The sequence below is a fragment of the Anoplophora glabripennis genome, unplaced genomic scaffold (genome assembly GCF_000390285.2).
Source record: "Anoplophora glabripennis isolate ALB-LARVAE unplaced genomic scaffold, Agla_2.0 scaffold784, whole genome shotgun sequence".
Lineage (NCBI taxonomy): Eukaryota > Metazoa > Arthropoda > Insecta > Coleoptera > Cerambycidae > Anoplophora > Anoplophora glabripennis.
In genome coordinates this window covers 24705-46613 of record NW_019416869.1, presented here as the reverse complement: position 1 = coordinate 46613, position 21909 = coordinate 24705, and the positions used below count along the sequence as shown (strand labels likewise).

Here is a 21909-nt window from a genome sequence, read left to right as displayed (position 1 = left end):
TTTTATTTTTTTTAAAATATACTGGTAATTCCTAATATCTGTTCGTAGGTATTTTTTTAATTTTAGAAATTTATAATTAACTAGGTGAACCTTGCCACGCTTTGCATTGACTATTTCCCGAATTTTTCAATTTTCCGGACAACTTTTCTAATTTTTCTTTCACTAAAAAGCTTATTCAGTCTATTACAAACATTAAAAAAAAATAGCTAAATCATTTCGTTCTCAAGTGATGCGCTTACCAACATTTACAACCAACAACACCAACAGAAAAACATTTTTATTTATATAGATAGTATAATTAGAAAACCTCAATTCTCTTATTACAAATTTTTAATATCCCTTAAAAGCCTTAAAAAATTCAGGATCAAAATTAAAATTAATTTAATTTTAGTTATTAATATACAGAAGAAAATTTGATGGGCAGATGGGCAGCTACTTTTCATTTTTAGTTCCATATAGTTACATATTGGCACATGACAAATTTATATTTCATACTAAATTCTCATAGGTACAATAGATACTAATACTTTAATACAGATTCTTCCATTTCCGATTTTTTAATTCTCTAAGCTTCTTATTTTTGCAAATTTCTCTTTCCATAATCTTTTTCAATTTATCCAGTTTAATCATTTCGAAGGTTTTCTCTAAACACTTAAGCTGCTCTTGCTCGACATCTTCATCTGATTTTTTAGTGTCCACATTTACTACTTCCTCCTTAAAAAAAACATTACCACTTTTATTTTATATAAATAGGTAAAATAAATATATATAAAATTTACAAATAATCCCAGCTCAAACATTGCAGATGTATAACTTGGCACCTAATTTTTAGGCTATAATATACAGGGTGTTCCTAAATAAGTGTCGCAACGGAAAACTGTAAATTCCTCTTGAAAAAAGAAAAAATATTTTCCTCTTCCATTTTTCTCTCCGGGCTTTCGTTTTCGAGATACACGGTGTCAAAACTTTAATTTTTTTTTAGTTTTTCGCCAATATCTTAGGAATCGTTTGAACTATAGGACTGAGCTTTTGTACACACATTACCACTATTAATAGCTACTTTTTCGCACCCTTCTCGAATTCATTGGACGTGCCAGTGGTGGAGATTTTAAGGTATCGTAAGGGTTTTTCCCCCCTAAATTTTACGCCACTGGAAAAATTGACTTCTGACAGCAAATTCTAAAGCGCCAATGAATTTTACACAATAAGAGTTCTCTTGGTTCATTGCTCTAAAGTCAACCGTTTTCAAGAAAAATGACTTTATGAACAAAAGCAAACATTTTGCTAACGTTTCGAAAATCTTTTGTAATTCAAAAAATAGGTAGTAATAATTAACAATTTTAACGAAATTTAACAACAGATAGATTTTAACTTTTTTTTATCAATTTGGCGAGTAAAATTTACAGAAACTGTTCAAAATTACGTCCGTTAAAAAGGATATAGGAAAAAAACTAAGTTACCATTGAAAACAACTTACCTCAGAACTGTTAAGAGTGTCAATTTAATTAAATGTCATACTGCTGAGTGTTAATTTTTAATTGTTTAAAATTGTTAAAAGTGTGATAAAAATGGATGTTTTTACTAATAATGAATACACTGATATGATCAAAATTTACGGTGAAACACGCGGTAATGGCAGAGCTGCACAACGCCTGTATTCGCTGCGTTTTCCAAATCGTCGAACGCCGCGCCGTCTGACCGAATATTTCCTCGAATTGAGAGACGCCTGAGGGAACCCGGAAGTTTTAAACCTAATAAAAGAGACTGCGGGCGGCAAAGAAGCCGTAGGGTCCCACAGTTTGAAGAATATGTACTTCATCTGATTGAAGAAAATCCAAGAGCAAGTACCCGAGGAATTGCTCGGACTTTACAAACACGCCATGTCAACGTGTGGAGAGTCGTACAAGAGCAACAACTTCACCCTTTTCATTTTCAAAAGGTACAACCGTTACTTCCAGACGATTATGCACCACGATGGGAGTACTGTCGCTGGTTGCTAGACCGATTTGAACAAAGTGCTCAATTTCCAAGATCAATTCTCTTTACTGATGAAGCCAGTTTTACTAGAGACGGTATTTTCAATTTACATAATAATCATTTGTGGAGTGAAGAAAACCCCCATGCTATTATTCCCAATGGTCATCAACACAAATTTAGCATCAATGTATGGGCGGGTATTATTAACAACAATTTGATAGGTCCTTATGTGTTGCCGCCAAGACTGACCGGCCCCATTTATTTAAATTTTCTCGAAGAGGCCTTACCTGAATTATTAGATGATGTCCTCTTAAATATTCGACACGTATGTTGTTTCAACATGACGGGGCACCCCCGCATTTTGCAGTTGTTGTAAGAGAGTACCTCAACAGAACATTCAGGGAAAGATGGATCGGAAGAGGTGGTCCGGGGCCCTGGCCCGCCCGGTCGCTGGATTTATCCCCACTTGATTATTTCCTGTGGGGTCATATGAAGAACATTGTCTATGAAACCCCTGTCAATATGGTCAAAGAATTGACTGCTAGGGTTGAAGCCACAGCGGAACAAATTAGAAATACCCATCAAATTGTGAACGACGTTCATACAAACATGATTAGAAGATGTAATGCGTGCATTCAAGCCAACAGACGTAATTTTGAACAGTTTTTGTAATTTTACTTGCCAAATTGATAAAAAAAAGTTAAAATCTTATCTGTTGTTAAATTTCGTTAAAATTGTTAATAATTACTACCTATTTTTTGAATTACAAAAGATTTTCGAAACGTTAGCAAAATGTTTGTTTTTGTTCATAAAGTCATTTTTCTTGAAAATGGTTGACTTTAGAGCAATGAACCAAGAGAACTCTTATTGTGGAAAATTCCAGTGGCGTAAAATTTAGGGGGGAAAACCCTTACGATACCTTAAAATCTCTACCACTGGCATGTCCAATGAATTTGAGAAGGGTGCGAAAAAGTAGCTATTAATAGTGGTAATGTGTGTACAAAAGCTCAGTCCTGTAGTTCAAACGATTCCTAAGAAAAACTAAAAAAAAATTAAAGTTTTGACACCGTGTATCTCGAAAACGAAAGCCCGGAGAGAAAAATGGAAGAGGAAAATAATGTTTCTTTTTTCAAGAGGAATTTACAGTTTTCCGTTGCGACACTTATTTAGGAACACCCTGTATAATATAGTGGTAGGTAATTAAATTTAGTGTTCATAATTTTGATAATGAAGCATAGAACAAAAAAGGTTGAAAAATTTGAAATAAAGGTTGACAACCTTAAGATCTCGAAAGACATATTTTTTCATAATCAACTAATTGATAGAAACAATTTCTTATTTTCAGAATTTTTTAAATTTTACAGCACTACGAGATTTGAAGAATGGAATGTTAATGTCCAGTTATAATTTAAGTATATATAAATTCAAACATTTTATTTTGTAAAAAATTTAAAAAAACACCTAATTAGATCTATAGTTAATTATGAAAAAAATATTTTTTCTCTTTTGGGATCTCAAAGTTGGCAATCACTAATTTAATGTTTTTTCATTATAAAATTTTTCTGTAGACCAAACCTCTTAAATAACAATACGGGCCACATACTTCATTATCAAATTATTAATACATTAACTTTCATCAGCTGCCACTGACCATTTAGACCAAAAATTTCTAGGTCATGAATGAATTATATTCTATGTATTTGGATTAGTAAAGAGCTGTCATATTTTTATAATTCTAATACAACGTAAGAATAATGAAGAAAACATGCTTTAAATTTTTTATGCTCTGTTATACTGTTTAGATGCACAGGATGTTACAAAAAAGTAGGTTGAACCATTAACCACATACTTCAAATAAAGGTAATAAGATTTTCCTTGTTCTTTAGATCATCTATTTATCTTTTATTTTCTATCAATCAAAATGTTGGTTTATTGTTTGGTTTATTAGATATTGCAAGTTCTTTGGATGTGATATTGAGCTAGCTGCTGTTTAATTTCTCAATTTTGCTTAAGCTTAATATATTTCTAAATTATGAGCCCTGGGCGAATATGATTGGCCGACCCAGTAAGTAAGTAGTACCTGTTAGTAAATGTAAAATGTCAGCAAATAAACCAGAGGGACCACCCTTCGGCCACCCCTCTGGAACAAACCGCCCTGGGCAATCGCCCCCTATGCCCTTAGGAAAATACATCCCTGTGGATGGTACCATTTAACATATTATTATTTTCATAAGGCCTTGAAAATGGAGTTTCAAATTTTGAAAAAAATCAATATCTTAGTTATACTTGAACTTAAAAAAAACAAATTTGGTACACGAAGTGAGTGTACCAAGAGTATATTTATCAACAGTAAGTAGAGTTCAATTGAAGCATTTGAAAGAGTTGATAAGAGATAATGCACCATTAAAGTGTGACAGAATTTTTTAAGCCATTGGCGGATTTAAAAAATTCTTGCTCTATTTTATGGGGAATTTAATTCTAAAACTTTTCTAACTCTTGTTAGTTTTCAAAAAGATTTGTCGTTTTCAACAAAAACACGAACTGAAAACAAATTTTATTTCGCAAATTTTCTATTAAGTACTGAAAAATAACTTGTCAAGAAACTACTATTATCATAACACATCCTTCCCTTTCCCCCACAATATTGAAGGCAACTTGAATATGAATGAATGTCAATGTCTTGAACATGAATGAATGTCAAATGGATATTTATGTCAAATGAATATGAATAAATGTTAAATGTAAAGAGACGTTTTGGAAAATGAATGTGGTTTCCACATGATGGTTGTCCAGCACACTATTTGGTGGTAGAACATGAAGCACATACTTGTTCGTGATTTCAATGGTTACTGGATTGGTACAGCTGATTTGGAAAATTGGCCTGCTTGGTCACCAGATCTTAATTCGCCAGATTTCTTTTTGTGGGGCTACCTCAAAGACAATGTTTACAAACAAGTACCACCAAAATAAATCTGAAATGCTAGTGCTGAAGTTCAAGCAGACACACTTCTCACTTGTGTAGACATTTGAAATACAGATTAATAAGTGGATTGAAGTCAAAGGCCATCATTTTGAGCATTTACTTTAATTGAAAGATGATGAGACAAGGGGATTACTGATGTAAATCAAGCACTCTGATCAGTGAGAGGCGAAGGAACTCACATAAATCAAGTACCCTGATAGGTGAAAGGTAAGCAGGGGGCGATGGGGGCGAGCGCACCCCCCCCCCAAAATTATCCGAAAAAAAAAATCAAAACAGAATAAATTAATGAAGATAAAAAGATTAAAATTTTTCTGTTTAAAAATGTCCTAGATTTTTGCCTGCATAACATTTTTTTTTTAGTAAAATAAAATAATTGGAAAATTTCTGACTACTTAAAATGTCTCAGTTTTATTGATGACCCTTTCTTTTAATACATCAACTGATTCACAAACGCCTCCCCCCCCCCCACAGGTCACTTCTTTCATAGAGCTTATTTCTTAGGATGTTTAAAAGTTTCAAGTTAAAAATATCACCCGGTATATTCAAAGAAGTTGCAATATCTTACAAAGTTCTACATAAAACTTTTACAAAAATGATAAAAATTAAAAGTATAAAATTTTAATCTAAAATATATTTTCCACCATAAGTGTACCTGCATATTTTATAAAAGTTAAATGTTTATTTCATTTGTTACATTTGGGTTTTAATTTGTATAATTAATATTAGATAAAAGTGTGCACAAAATTTCAACTGAATAATTGATTCAATGATAAAGTTATTAATATATTTTCTTTTAATTTAAACTTCCACATTCCATTTCTTAAAAAATGAATGTCTAAATGAAAAATTTTACTATTTTCTTCCAAAATTCATAATATTTAATAATACAGAGTAAAATTTAATTGAAATTGGAAAAAATGTAGAAATATATTATAATAATAATGAAATTGAGTGGATAAAATAAAAATCACAATCAAAAATCACAAGACATTAAACATGTCATTTTTATCTCACCAAAATAACTTCTTCCTCTTCTCCTTCAGCAACTAAAATGGGAATAGTAACGTTGTAATTCTCCCTGCAATACTGATCAAAATCGTCTTGTAAAAGTTGCTTTAAATGTCGTCTATTATTCAAAAGTATTTTCAGTTCGCTCTGTGATTTCAAAACTACCTCCTGTTGTTCCAGTAAATCAATTCGTGCATGATTCAGATTTTCCTGACATATTTTGTCAATGTCTGTTATAACAGGATCAGATTCGTTTGAAGCATTGAATTTTTTAAACATTTTAGCCTATAAAAATTAATAAATTAATATTTATGAAAATTTTATACTGTATTACTATTAAAACCACTTACTAATCTGTGATTATCACGAAATATTAACAAATCAGTAAAATTAGGTGTTTTTATTTTTTTCTTTAGTATTTCTAAAGCAAAAATTTATACATATAAATTATATAATTAAATAAAAATTATATACACATCAAATATGTTTTTTTGCGTATCTGAAATTACAGAAGTAGAGCGACTTTCAGATATGTTAATTGTACATAAACAGATTGCACTAAGATTTTCAGACGGTTTCACTTTAAAAATATTTATGTGACGAAAATGATTATACTTTATTCTCAAAATTGAGGGTTGTGTTAAAATGAGGTTAAATAATACTTCAAATAAATAATTTCAGACAATATCTTAACTTTAATCATATTATTTCAACTTAATGCAAAAAATATCTTTTGCACTCACTAATTCTTCTAGGAATTTTTTTGCTACTTATTTCTATTAAAATTCATCAAAAATCTGAGAGAAAATATTTAATTTCGAGTGAATTTACAATTTTTTTTTACTTACTTCTAACAATTCATTTTCTCTCCTGCCCACAACTTCTTTACAAATTTGTAATCCGTTCATCTCTTTTTGATAATTCATATATACCTTCCTTATATCGTTTTCATTAACTTTATATGGGGCAAAAAGAGCTTTGTATGTAGATTTACCATCGTTAATGAATGCATTCCAGGCCGTCTCAAATCTGGGAATATTGTCTGGTACCAACGAAGCCTCAGCTAAATCTCTCTTAGATTCCCTCCTGTCTTTAACCGACATATTAGCAGTGGACTTTCTATTCATAACTGAGGACTGTTTTCCCAAAGAAGTAGAATTTGACCTTACTCGTTTCACATATTGAGAAACAGAGATCCCTGATGCAACTGTAAATACAGGGTGTAACAAAAATAAGGTTACAAACTTTGCCAGCAGATAGAACACTTAAAATTGGTAGGGGTAAAAAAATAACTTTTAAACTATTTTTTTATGCATTTACGAATTTAAATGCCTTTTTGTTGAAAACGGTTTGCTATAGAGATATTAGCAAGGTTTACCTTTTTAAGCAGACAAGTCGGGGGAAAAGATTTTTCCAGCCCAAAGTGAAATACAAAAAGTTTTGGCAGTTTAAATGTGTCCTAATGGTCGCTTATGGCGCCCTCTAAAAGATACAACGAAATTGTCTATAAATTCGAATTTCTCATCCCAAAAAACCCACGGATACGAAATTTCATGAAATTAATTCGAAGTAGTCAAAAGATATTAAAAAAAATGTTATTTATTTTTTCAACCTCAACACCCTGTATCTCACCAAGGAAGCACTTTAGTAAAAAATTTTATATGAAGTACCCCTACTAATTTTAAGTATTCTATTTGCTGGTGAAGTCTGTAACCTTATTTTTGTTAGACCCTGTATAAGTTATTTATTATGAACTCGATAAATAAAATAATACTGTAATACTAATAAAAGGCGACCTAGAAATTATCTACTGATATTACTTTTTACATAGTCTGTATTGAAACTATACACAAAACATTTTGGAAAGTTATTTGCTCTTAAAAATAATGGTACAATATAGTTCCTTTTTTAAAAAATTCAATGTTTATATAATATAATTTCAGGTCAATTTTTCTAAATTAATGTTTTGTTACAAAGTTTTTGTCAATATAATAAATTGATACCTACATTCATTATTGGTAACAAACTGCAGCAATGTGAAAAAACATCTATTCATCAATTCGAAACACCCTTTATTGACTACAAAATTGATTACAGCCTTTTTATTTGTTTTTGAGAAAAAACACGTTTAATGATTTAATGTAACTAATATTTATCGATCACGTTTCCTGTTAAAATTTAACATTTTTATGTTTCACAATTTTTATAATGTAATTAATCATCATTTAGCAGACTTGAATGTCAACAGTTGTGTAAAATATAATTTTATATCATTTTAAAATCATTCTACATTTATTTTGCAAAATAAGTAAATTTGAACCATTTTATAATATAAACTGTACGATCTTTTAAATAGTAGGTACTAATAAATTAGTATCTGGATGTTCTATGTCTAATTTTGAAATATGAATATAGGACTTTCAAGATATCGCACAACATACGATATCCATCATCGTTGAAAGTTGCAAAAAACGTAATTTTATATTTTTATTGTACCTGTAGTCCTGAAATAAATATTGGAGACAAATTAGAACTACAAAAATTTCTGTCTGTCTGTCTAACGACACTTACAGTGTTTATTGAATGATAATTCAAAGAAACAAAGTAATCTAAATACAAAATTTAGATAAATTTGGAACGAATACACTGAAGATGGATTTTTCGAGACAAAACGCCTAAATCTGGTTCGGGCTGAGGCAGTACAGTATTGGGGTTCATAAAGGCTTGCAAAAAATATAATAAAAATTGATTATGCCATTCGATAGAGGGCAAAAAGTGGACATGAGAAAGTGCTTCTTTTTTCAATATCATCTCAAACAAGGCTGAAATGAAACAAAAACGAATTTCCAAAATTTCGTTTTTTTTTCAAATATTTCAAAAACTAATCGTGAGCCTTGATTTTTTAGAGGCATTATGTTGGGCCCCTGATTATGCAACTTTGCCCCCATTTAAGTTAGTTTGTATCCCTCACCCTTTTCAAGATCCCTGTAGTGAGAAGCGAATTTGGAACAGTCTCATCGTTTTTTTTTATGTTCTGTTAAGTAGATAGAAGGAGAGAAGTTATCAAAGATGAAATGCATGTATGAACAAAAATTTGTTTATAAAAAATACAATATAAAAGTGTGCCTCAATTGTGATACATAAAAAAAAATTGATTTGGTTTCACATGACCATTAGCCATAGAATGATTCATGTCGGGGGCACTTTTTTTCATAACTATTTTTTTTGGGTTGGCCTGTATCAAAGGTGATGTTATGCGACAAGAATGCAGAATGTTATTAATAATAATATTTTGAGAACTCAGTTCTTATTATTTTTTTTAGGTAATTTATTAATTAGGTACAAACTATTTGATAGATACTATGCTGGTATATATCAATGCTACTTGAGTAATGTAGAATGTAAGTAGTTGTTCCCCACAATATCATCAATTAAGAAACTTGTCTATGAGGTTAGATCTTTTGCAAACCTAGATTTTTGGTAATGAAGAATACTGGCTACATTCAGCCAGCAGAATTGATGAGTTAAGCCATGTTCTTTTATTCACTGTTTTGATGCGACAGATTCAATCCATGTAATATTATTGGTCTGTATAAACAATCATAATTTCGATTGACTCCAAATGATGAATAAAAGTAAATGGCCTAACTCATCGAATTTGTCGCTGAATATAGCCACCAACTTGGTATGACAGGATTTTTCGAAAAAATTTTTAATTTAGTTCATTAGCACAATACTTTATTATTTTATTAGATAACAGATAAATGATGATTTTGATCTTAAATTTTGAAGTATAAGAAATAAGTGAAATACCTGTGTAAATTTTAATTTATCTTAATGTGTTTTGGAAATATTAAAAAAAATTCAACCTCTTGTACCTTGAAAACTCATGAAACATTTGTCCATTCATATTTTTGAAAGTTCTATCAACAGGTTAGGCATAATCATCTTAGGCAATCTGGGACACCCCCTATTTTATGAATTACATCTTCCTAATTTAGTAAAAAATTTCTGATTAAGGAGGTTTATCGGGTACGTTTAAGGTCAAATGAGACTTTCTGTAGATTCGCTAGTGGCAATGTTGCACTTGGCTGGCGCATTCGGCTCGGCGTTCGATCGCTCGGGTCCAATCATTCTGTTTGTTTGGATGCCTAAGCTTGAAATATACATCTTATGTCACACCTGCAAATTTCAAATAATGCGCTAGGTCGAGAACCGCTATCACGCTTATGAAGGTTATGTTAGTCAACAAAAGCAGTTTGACGGAGAATTATTATAAATTATGTATGTTACAAGTACCTAATCAATTTCTACGAGCTGTCATACTGTTCCTTAGATATCGGTTTCCTATTTATACAAGTTGCTGTGAAAACTGTTGGTCAATTGTCGCCCATTCTAAGTGGAAAGAACAAAAAAATCTTTATTCTCATAAGACTTCGTACTAAATCGTGAAAAATTATTTTCTATCACGCGAGCTCGCTATGGGACCTATAGTGTAAGGGGTTAGGTGCACTGGAAAGTGCTAGATAGTACAACAGCGTGATGTTATTTTCATAGCGCAACGCTCCAGCGTTGCGCTATGAAAATAACATCACGCTGTTGTACTATCTAGCACTTTCCAGTGCACCTAACCCCCTACACTATAGGTCCCATAACGACTCGCACTTGTGATAGAAAATAGTATGTGCAACTCGTTCGGAAATGTTGCCTTAGTGCCACTTGGTCGCTTTCCGCACTCGCTTTGCTCGTGCGTCAACTGCGTCCTCGTGGCGCTATTGGCAACTTTTCCCCACTCGTTACACAATGTACTATTATTAATATCTGGTCTTTTAGGTATCCAAACTAGTCATTATCTTTTTTGAGGATTTTCTTCATATTAATAAGCTTATATTAATTTTTTTATGAATATTTGTTTGTCAATTCCATATCAGATAAACCTCCTTAAGGAATGAAATGAACTTTGACAAAATTTATTAAATGCTACTTACCTAAACCAGAAGGTGATCGATTTATAAGTACAGATCTTTTTGTTCGAATAGATCCTCTAGATTCTACTGGCTTTGTCTTTTCCAAAGTAATCATACTATCTTTCGATCTTTTAATTCGCTTACTAAGTGACTTGATATTCTAAAAAATTATTAAAAATAAGGAGACATTTTATTAATCTACATACTGTGTCATAAAATTGTTGTCAGTGCCTATTTATGACATAAAGGTCTTTTCTTAGTGGTCTAAAATTGTGAGAGGTTTCCATAGTAATTTAAGAAGAAAATTTTATATAAACTTCATATACCCCATATCCCTTCTCTAAAATTAAAATTTGATTGGTCATCCCTAAGCAACGCTTTCCATACCTTTAAAAAATATATGTACACACCAGTGGCTTTTCAATGTTGAATCATTTTTTGTAGTGCAATTTTATGAAAAAACACAATTATTGTTTAATTTTCTTCTACAACACACCTTGGGAGAATTTACAGTTTACTCTTTACAATGAAAGAGCAAATTCTAAAAAAAGAATGGGTTCATCCACAGAATATCGCTAAGTACACATCTGTATACTTAATTTTGCAACATAAATTTGGCACAATTTCTTATATTTTTTATGTGGCTGATTTTTTACAGGTGAGAGTATTTAAAAAATGATTTTTTCTCTTAAATTAAACTAAAAAGAAAAAATAGCAAGAACCAAGTTTAATTCTTCAGCATACAAGGAAATAGACTTGCCAATCGTCCTAGATTTTGGTGAACGTCCAACATTTGAGCAAAGGTTTCATCAATTGTCCTACTAAATATCTTTAAAGTGCCCTCAGACAGGAAAATTGTCTGCAACTGACAGTCACACAGACAATTTTCCATGCAAGAAAAGCGATACAGATTCACCTTTTGAAGTGACTTTTAAATATGGATGTTAAGGAAATTCTGGTGGTATGATTTCGACTGAGAAAAAAAAGAAAAAAACTGCAAAACAGATTATGGATTCGGAAAAGTTTTTCAATTATTTTCATCTATTACAACATTTGAATCACCCAACATTGTTGTTTCTTCTGTTGATATGAATAATCCTCATTTGCTAAATTTCACAGGCATGAATTTTCTTAAACCAAACTTATTAATTTTTGTTGTCAAAAGTAGAATGTTCCATTTTCATAATGTATCTGTTTGTCTATTAAAGTGAAGAAAACTGTTGCCAAGTATGAATATGTCCATATGACTCAGTGCCTTACCAGTCGCTGTGATGCAGAATCAATCGACGGCAACTAGACAGGATAGGTGACTGAAACTGAAATGTAGTGTCTGGCAACTGTTTATGACGCTTACTTTCCTCTGAATTACTGCATAAGAAGTAGTACAACTAGTCTTCTCGCAGATAGCCTTACGAAGACAGTCTCCCCATGTGAAAGTGCTCTTAATTTTACATCTGTCTATTTTTCCAAAATAAAAAAGACTTTTGCACAATCTGGCAATCGCGTCCTGACTAATACTGCCAAATTTTCGACCTTACATAAATAGTGTTTGCATTCAACTTAAAAAAGTAAACCAAAAATGCATAATAAAGAATATCATAATATACAACAATAAACTTTTTAGCTTTTCATTTAGTTTATTATATTATACAGGATGATTTAGCTTTAAATACAGAAACTGAATAGATTCATTACCAAAAAATAAGTAGAGTTTGCTCTATGAACTTTTTTCCTAGGGGATATTCAAGATACAGGGTGTTTGTAAAAAAAATTATATCTTGTGTCATTTCTTTATAATGCGCTTACGGAATTGAATGAAATTTACTACAGCGTATTCACTTTTATTGAATGCAATATTAACTCCCTGGTTTTAACCAGTGGCATACTAATGAAGGTGCTGCCCAATTTTCTAAAGAAAAGTATATGCCACTGGTGGTTTTTGACAGAAATAATGTTATATTCAGGTACCCCTATGTTAATTGAATGAATTTTTTCTTGTTTTTTAATAATAGAAGCCGTTTAGGGGATATTTGGGCTTTATTGAATTTTTCTAATAAATTTATAACGCTATGAAGATATGACAGAAAATATATATTATTTCGTAAACTAAACACCCTGTATCTCTAATACCGAGTGCTACAGGAAAAAAGTTTATAGTGCAAACTCTATATTTTTTGGTAATGAATCTAATCCTGCAATTTCTGTATTTAAAGTGGAATCACCCTGTTATATTTACAGTTATAGTTGATTTCAACTTACCCCAAAAAAAAACATTTTTATTGTTTTATTTGTATTGTTAAAAGTTTATTACCTACTTTGTGGTAGATAGGATAAAGAACAATAAAGTAATTTTTTTTATTGTTTGTTTTTTATAAAAAATATAGGTACCTATAGCAATTCATAAGACAAATAAAAAATTTCTTTAATTTTTTGCCCTTTGTTACTGTATATTACTTTATAATTACCTTTAGTGAAGTTTTTGAACTAGTTTTCGAACCACGTTTAGATTTAAGATCAGACTCTTGTTGATTTTTACTTTTATCTTCCTCAGGTACATTGCAAATGGCTTTAAATATTTTAAAAACTTCTGATGCCTCAGCAATATTTAAAATACTCAATTCGGTAATACGATTACGAAGGTATGCATCAACTGTTGCCTGGATATGTTCAATTCTATCTTGATTTAAATCTAATGTTAAATCTTGATTCATTAAAACTGAATTGTAAATCTTTTCATTCTGCAAATTTTCTATTTTGTTCTGAAATGGTAAATTTAAATTTTCCAATTTAAGCAGCTTACAGAAAAAGTACTTGCAAATACTGAAATTTAACATCCTCATTTATTTCTGACTCTATTTCTTTTACTTTCGGCTTCAAACCTCTAACCAATTGTCCAAATCTTAATGTTGATGATGTGATTTGAAGATCTTTTTGAATTTTGATATGTCCGATAAACCTATTAATATAAGCAATTTATTTAATTGTTTAAAGAAAACATTATCATAGATTACCGTAAAATACACTCATTATTTAAATCACTCCCAAGGAAATAAATTAAGGGATTTGTTCTCTCTTTAACTTGAATATGCTTTGGAATATTTTGCATCAGATATAAAATAAACTGTTCCATGTAAGATTTTATTATATTTGCATTTCCTACATCTAAACGGTTTTTAAACTGACTTGAACTATTACCCACTGAATCTACACCGGCCATGTCAATAATATGCAACTAAACATATAGGAATAGTGATATTACTCAGATAATTCATTATTAAATAATATTTATTACCCTCGATGAAATCTTTTCTGGACAGGTGAAATCCTGATTTGCTGTTGCGATATGAAATGTAAGTACACTACTACCAACATGTGACCTATATTCATTGTTACTGACAAATGTTTTTCGTCCTTCTCCTACAATGAAATAATAATACAAGATACCACCATAACTGTTCTACCTACCTTTATATAAAAGTTTCATGGCTTCATATTCATTTTTAATTTTTATTTTTGAAGCATCCTTAACATGCCATGGATCGATGAAATTAGGAAAATCCTTGAGGAGGTCGATAACGTTTGATTTTGAAAACTCAGTATATGACATGTGGATTCTCATTTTTATATTTCTTGGAAGTTCATTTTTGAACTTAAATAAGTCAAGTATTACTCTGGGAGCAACTCCAAATTCCTGTAAGAAGACCAAAATATATTTTTACCAATAAAAGATACTGTTACATTTTTCTTTTTCTAGAAATGCATTATCATTAGGTTCAAATGAGGTACCTACAACTATTTTAAGCAAATTATTATTCGGGATGTTTCCAAAGTAACCTAAAATATTGAATAGCTATCTGAACCAATGAAATTCTGATTTATCCACAAAACGCTTTTCATGAGACATTTATAAGTTGAAATATGACAAAAGATTTGCCCATTCATAATTTTATTAATAAGGCTAAATATTTTTTATATAGTTTGGCAGTATTCCAATAGTTTTACTTGCTGAACCGACTACAATTATCTGGATTAGTAAACCATATTCTGCTATTTTTTTGGAAGCATATTTTTGGAAACTGAGCAGGTTTTTTTTATTAGAAATCTGGCTACATATTCTTAATCAATATCTCAAATTTTATCAGTTCATATTGCAAAATAATTTTTGGTGATTGATTAAACTTTTAAGTTTATAAATCTTGTTTCAGTTTAAAAATCTAGGAGTTATTGAAAATTTCTGAATATTAAAAATGAACCAATTATGTACTGCCACTGTTAATTATAAAAGAAAATACTAGTATGTTTATAGGTCTAAAATAGTGGTAAGTTTTAAACGCATCCTAAAATAAACAGACTCCGTTAGTGTCATTAATTAATGAATAAATTATTATTCTTCTGTTACGTGTTTCTATGATCATCATTATCATGATGATTATGATTATCTATGATAATCATTATCATTATCATACTATTATTAATTATTCATATCATCATTATCATCATACTATTATTAAACTATAACAGAACTCTTTACTAAAATTTTAAGTCTGCGTAAAAAAATATTCTCCATTATAAACTTATGAAATTTTACATATTAGAGTATTATGTGAAGCTGAATAAGGCTAGGTAGTCAGATGTTTGATATGAAGTATCCCCAAAATAATGTTCCACAAAATCGCTTCTAAAAAAAATTGCAGCAGGCCATGGTTTCTGAACTGGATCAAAGTACAGTGACTCTATACAAGACAGTGGTGACAATAGAGTGTATCATTTTTAATTGGTCCACGTGATTTTAGCTGCCATGTTGCTTCCAGTCACCAGTGTCAAATTCATCATGAATTCATCTGTGATGTGTCATGTGTCAGGAGCGTTCTTATGGTGTTATTCAATATTTGTATTGTTTTATTTTAATTTTGGTGATTATTAGTGATACTATATTGGGTATTCTGTACTAAGGGATAGTTATGTTTGCAGAAGCTCCTATAAGGACGACAACCGTGAATTTTTTTCAGGTTTTTTGGACACCATTAACAAAATATATAACACCTACTTATGAGGAAGTTAAAGTTCCTGCTAACATAGAAGAACCAAAATTTAATCTTAGTTTTAGTGAATTAAATTCTCTTTATAATGTGTGCGGATATATTACTCAAAGTATCGTTAAAACAACAAAAACTTGTACAAACTGATGTGTACACTCCATAGACAATACACTCTGTTAGTTCTAAAATGGCAATTTATAAAACATTTTCAAAATTTAGCGTACTTAAGAGATTTAGAGAACATTCACTCTTTTTTGCAATGAAGTGGTATTTTGTTTCTTCTTGCAGATGGAAAGTGTTTTACAACATTTTTTGCGATTGTATCTTGACAAAACATAAATTTAAAAGATTTTTCTTAAAAGAAATGTCTGGTTTAAATTTAGATCTACCAAATTGTCATCAGATCAAAAATAATATTGTTATAATATTTATTATGTTGCGATTATATACCTATAGCTTCCAAAATATGCCAAAAAGCATAAAAAAAGCTTGCAAGTAAGTGTTGCTAGACATTTATTGTAACAAATACTATCACTAGTATTAAGTATTTATTTTGTAATGTAAACCCAATAAATTTCATTGTGTAATGTAGGTAAGCTTAATTTTACTTGCCTAGAAAATAAAAACCAATAGTTGCTATTATTATATATTTATCCTCCCCTATTGCACAAGTAGATTCTACATTCATTCATTATTTAAAATCACTTTCCAAGGGAGTTATTTGCTTAAAATTTGTGCGTAAAATTTATAAGAAAAATATTCTTGTCCTTAATTTATTTTTTATAAAAGTTACTTTTAATTTGACATTGGATGCAACATGGCGGATGAGCGGGGTTTAGTGGCTATTGTCGCCACTGTCTTGTATAGAGCCACTGTAGATCAAAGTACATAGATGATTCGGCATCTACATCTAGAAGGCTACTAGAGAGGCGAAGTCTCAGTAATGATTGGAAAAAATGAAAGGTGGAATCCTTGTTCAATTTTGAGGAAAACAGTACCCATGAGTTTATGTTCTAAATGGCTTAATTTTCAATATACAGGGTGTTTCAGTTTTTAAAAAATATCAGAAAAACGTAAATATCTCCAAATTGACATAGATTAAAGAAACTTGGACTAGCGATTTAACTTAATAAATTTAGAAATTCACTCAATTGCAATTATGCAACCAGTGGTAAAGGTGTCAACACCGTAACTATAAGAACCTCAGAATTTCGATGCCACCAAGTATTTGAAAATTTAATAAATTCATTTGATTCACAGTTATTTTAAAGTAAAACTGATTAAGGATTCAACCATATCATTTTTTCCAGCCATTTCAGGGACACCCTGTACGATGCATATGTAAAAAACTCATTTGTGTCCTATAAGTAAAATTTAGGGGGAGTTCTGGTTGTAAATGTACCACATTGAACATATGACTGTACATGAAGTTGGAATCAAATTAAACTTACGTCCTCTGAAAACTGTAATCCACCAAGAGTAAAGGATTTCCCTGTACCCGTTTGTCCAAATCCAAGAATAATTCCATTAAATCCTTCAATGATTCTAAGAAAAATATAATATAGCATTTTCATGTTTCACCCAAAGAAAATTAAGACAATTAATTTAAATTTTTAATGCTAGTATATACAGTTCATGTTTTCTGACATAAAATGATTAAAGGGTGTTTCAGAGTGACGTTTTAAAAATTTGGTAGATTATAGAGGACGAAATCGCAACATTTTACAATAAGGAACTTATAGCCAGAAATGTGAAATAAAGTTTCTATAGCACAATGCACTTGCTACGTCTCGGTAGGCTAAATGAAACACCAGAATACTGTAGTTTGTTTCAAAATCAGGTTGTCCCATTGTTTGGACTGGTTGATCATGGAATAGATGTAGGTGCTTACCAGGCAAAACCCGCCATACACTCACGTGATCTACGTACATTGTGTGGGCAATTGCATGTGTGCTTGATCTTGGATTGGCTGCATGTTCCATATAATAAATTTAGGGGTTCGTATCCTTCTCCTTGCATCCATCTAATCTGTATTAACTGACACGGTTTCTCTCACCCTGTCGATGTTGGTGAATAACCAATTGCTCGAATGTCATCTATTTGGGTACATTCCTGCGGGCAACCGACGAACTGCACTGGCATTCCCACAACGAGCTTCACCATAACCCAAATGCATATCATCAGCAAGTTCTCCAACTGTGTAATTACCCTCTATGAAGTCAGAATGTAACTACAGTACATAAAGAATAATGATAAGCAGACAACTGTGTACAGTGACTCAAGTTGACTAGCCGTGTGTTTACATCGAATGCCAGTGGATGGAAGGTGTGAAATGAAGAACGACAAGCACTTAGTAAACAACTTCCTGTACACTGGCTCGGGTAGACTTCTGTAGTTGCATATTTACAGTCTTTCATCCGCAGCAATAACATTACATCAATGGGTGGAAGAGTAGCTGCCTAAGTGATAGGAGGTCAAACACCTCCTACTGCTGTAAAAACTTTATTTCACATTTCCGGCTATAAGTTGCTTATTGCAAAATGTTCCGAATTTCATACTCTACAATCTCCGAAATATTTAAAACGTCATTCTGTATAACAGAAGATAAAATTTAAAAAATTTTACGGCATTCAAATAATGGTTGCACCAAATCCATTTCTTAGCAATTTCAAATTATTTTCGATTAAGTACACAGAATGTCCCACTTCTTCTGAACATTACTTATCTTTTTATTTTTCAACAGGAACAAATCGTAAGTAGGTTATTGTATTTTTGAATACCTTATTGAATTTAATGCCTATTTAGATAAACAAATGTTAGATCTAAATTATATCGATTCTGTCAATTGTTTTTTTTTTAATGGCATTTGCCGCGTCCTTGACAATATTTTCAAAGGTAAACGTCACAACAAAAGGTGATTTTCACCATTCATTCAAATCTGAAAAAATGTATCTCTTGTATGAATTACTTATTCATTTCAAATAGAAAAGTAGAAATTTAGTATGTTAGGGGCTATTTGTTATATTTTCCAAAATCTTTGTAGTTGTTTATTTGATAAAATTGGATACCACATAATAAAGTAAGTATACTCTTTGCTGATGATACAAATATAACTAGAACTTATGACCAACATGCAATCGGTTGAAAACTGGTTTACTAGTAATCAATTCAGTTTGAATACTTCATAGACCGAAACTATGATTTTTAGTCTCTGGAATATGGAAAACTGGAATAATCCAGCACATGTAAAATTCTTGGGAGTTCATCTTGACCCTAAACCGACATGGAATCAACATGTTAATTATGTTTGCTCCAAAATATCAAAACATACTTATTTACTATATGCTATTTTAGTATGGGGTCATGCCCCCTCTATGAAAAAAGTTTTTACTCTTCAAAGAAAAATTATTAGAACCATATCTGGCCTTGGTTTTAGAGATGATTGTAGAGTTTTCCAAGTTGAACATACTAACTGTACCCTGTGCATATACTTCAGTGTCTTACTTATGTCAAAAAACATATACATAACTTTGAAATCAGAAGTGAGACTCTCTCTTATAAAACCCGAAAGAGCACATATTTATGTAATAAATTTCTAAGACTTACAATTAGTAAAACGCGGGTCGGTACTAATTATTGGGCCATCAAATTTTTTAACACAATACATCACCATATTCAAATTCTTAACGTCAATAATTTTAAATCAAGGATAAAAAAATACTTAATAAAAAATGCCTTTTACAGTTTTGATGATTTTATTGACAGTAATGTAACTCGAATATGAATGTTATTATTAATCTTAGTGTGTCGTTTATCCTATTTATTTTAATTATATGTTGTTTATGTATACAGGGTGATTCAGAACTTATCCAAAAAAAAAAAAATCTGGATGTACAGGGGACTCTTACAAATACAATTTTGTAAAGAAAAAATCAAAAAGGTCAGTTGATTGATTTAAAAATACACTTCTGCACGGCACTGGAAACTGGACCACTGTAAAACCTGACCTCGCACAATGCGACCGGTATGGCGGCGTGATAAAAACGGACAAAAACTTTCGCAAGGAAAGAAATATGTAAATAGAATTTTATTGCACCTATTTTATATCGGCAAATTCAAATGCTTTTGCCTTTATTAATTATTAATAAAATTAATTTGCGTTTTTAAATAATAAAATCATTTGACATACCCGATGCTGCAACAGCAATTGTTCAAAATTTTATCCACTCACGTGTAAACACATTTGGGTCCATCTTACTCACTTTCTACGAACTAACACAAATGATGTCTTGTTTCACCATAACACAAACGCTTCACCATAAATTAAAACGATTTCCATCAACTCCGAGTACACGCAAACCATTTTTGACACTAACTACCTATTTTAGACACCAACTACTAAAAATGTATTATAAAAACCACAGATAACAGGTAAATATCACAACGACGATTGCAAAATCCGAATTCAGTATTCGGAGTCGATGAGGCCACGTGGTGAATGATGCTAGAGACTACAGTTGTCCAGCTATGTAGTGGTTTAACGTGCTATAACTTCAATAATTTTTTTCTCAGAAACTATAAGGATTTTACAAAAAAATTTTTTACAATATTGACTCCATTTCTCATGCCGCATCTATTCCCAAATTTTTTAGGATAAGTTGTGAATCACCCTATATTTGTATAACATAGTTAGTTACTTGCTATCATTATGTGTATTGTTATTTACCACTTTTTTTTTGGACATGTTTAAACACTTTTATGTGTATGTAACACCAGCCTTTATAAATAAATAAATAAATGAATGAATTTTCAAAGCCCAAATAAACTGTAAAAATGACTTTTAAGCATCGTTTAAAATAAAATTTACCTAAATATTAGAAAAATGCTTATAAAAATATCCAAATAAATTTCTTATCAAAGCAGCCACGACATAAAAAGTGCATACGAATAGTTCTATAATTGTCCAAAATGTCTACAACTTTGTTAAGCATGTAATTTAATTTTCTTAAAATTTGCAGAGAAACTATAAAAAATTTCAGGTATGTCTGTATATAATGTAGTGGGCTACAAAGAAAATTACCGATTTTGTTAAATCGAGGAATATAGTTAGCTCATCTAATCCATTTGTCTTTACTATTTTGTGTAGAATAAGATAGTGTCGTTATGTGGCAAAAATTCGTTATTAAAAATGGGAAGAAATAAAATTTACAAATCAAAATATCCATGATGGAAAACTCTGATATAACTATTTTTCTACTTGAAATGTACTAAGTAATGTAGAAGATAGGTTCCTTCACATTTGAACAAATGGTGAAAACCACAATTTATCATGTTTAGTTTCTAAAATATTTGATATATTTTCAATGATGCAACGGCCTTTAAAAAAAAAAGCCGAATTATACTCATACTTATACATACCTGACTTAGACTCAGCATTTGTTTATCAATTGAGACATTAAAAAATGCAATAATAATAATAATGCCCAGAAATGATGGCCTGTGTAACTGAAAATAACTTTAAATAACTTGACTTAAATTTGAAAACCTTTATTTGGAATAACTTTTATTTGAAACATTTTTTTTGTATTATTATTACTATCAGAGCTACGGAACAATACGTTTTTAGGCCATAAATTAGTATATGTCTTAAAATACATTGTTTTTTTTTTTATTTAGAAAATGTTTCTAATATTACCTACTTCTCAAGAAGTCCTTCTACAATCTGTGAATACACAAATTCTTGGGAATCATTATTGAAGATTCCATCACATTTATACTCCCAATACTTTGAAGAATATTTATTATCCTTCAATACATCTCGGGTACTTCTAATGTAAAGTGCTGAATTTTCAATCTTTATTAGATCCCATTGAGTATCAGTCGTTGGAAAAATTCTGTAATATACCAAAGCATTTCTTTTCCCTGCTGTAGACAT

At 30.7% G+C, this 21909-nt stretch overlaps 1 protein-coding gene across 1 annotated transcript; it reads right to left on the bottom strand.

The window, feature by feature from the left end:
• Positions 1-325: 325 nt before the first annotated feature.
• On the bottom strand, positions 326-21909 carry LOC108912767 (kinesin-like protein KIF9). The gene is made up of 11 exons (XM_023455591.1): positions 21674-21909; positions 17426-17519; positions 14401-14626; positions 14228-14352; positions 13947-14167; positions 13747-13891; positions 13401-13694; positions 10957-11095; positions 6817-7175; positions 5975-6250; positions 326-714 (listed from the first exon to the last, which is right to left on the bottom strand). Exons 1-11 carry the CDS (start codon positions 21907-21909, stop codon positions 529-531), a joined length of 2301 nt encoding a protein of 766 aa, XP_023311359.1. The 3' UTR covers positions 326-528.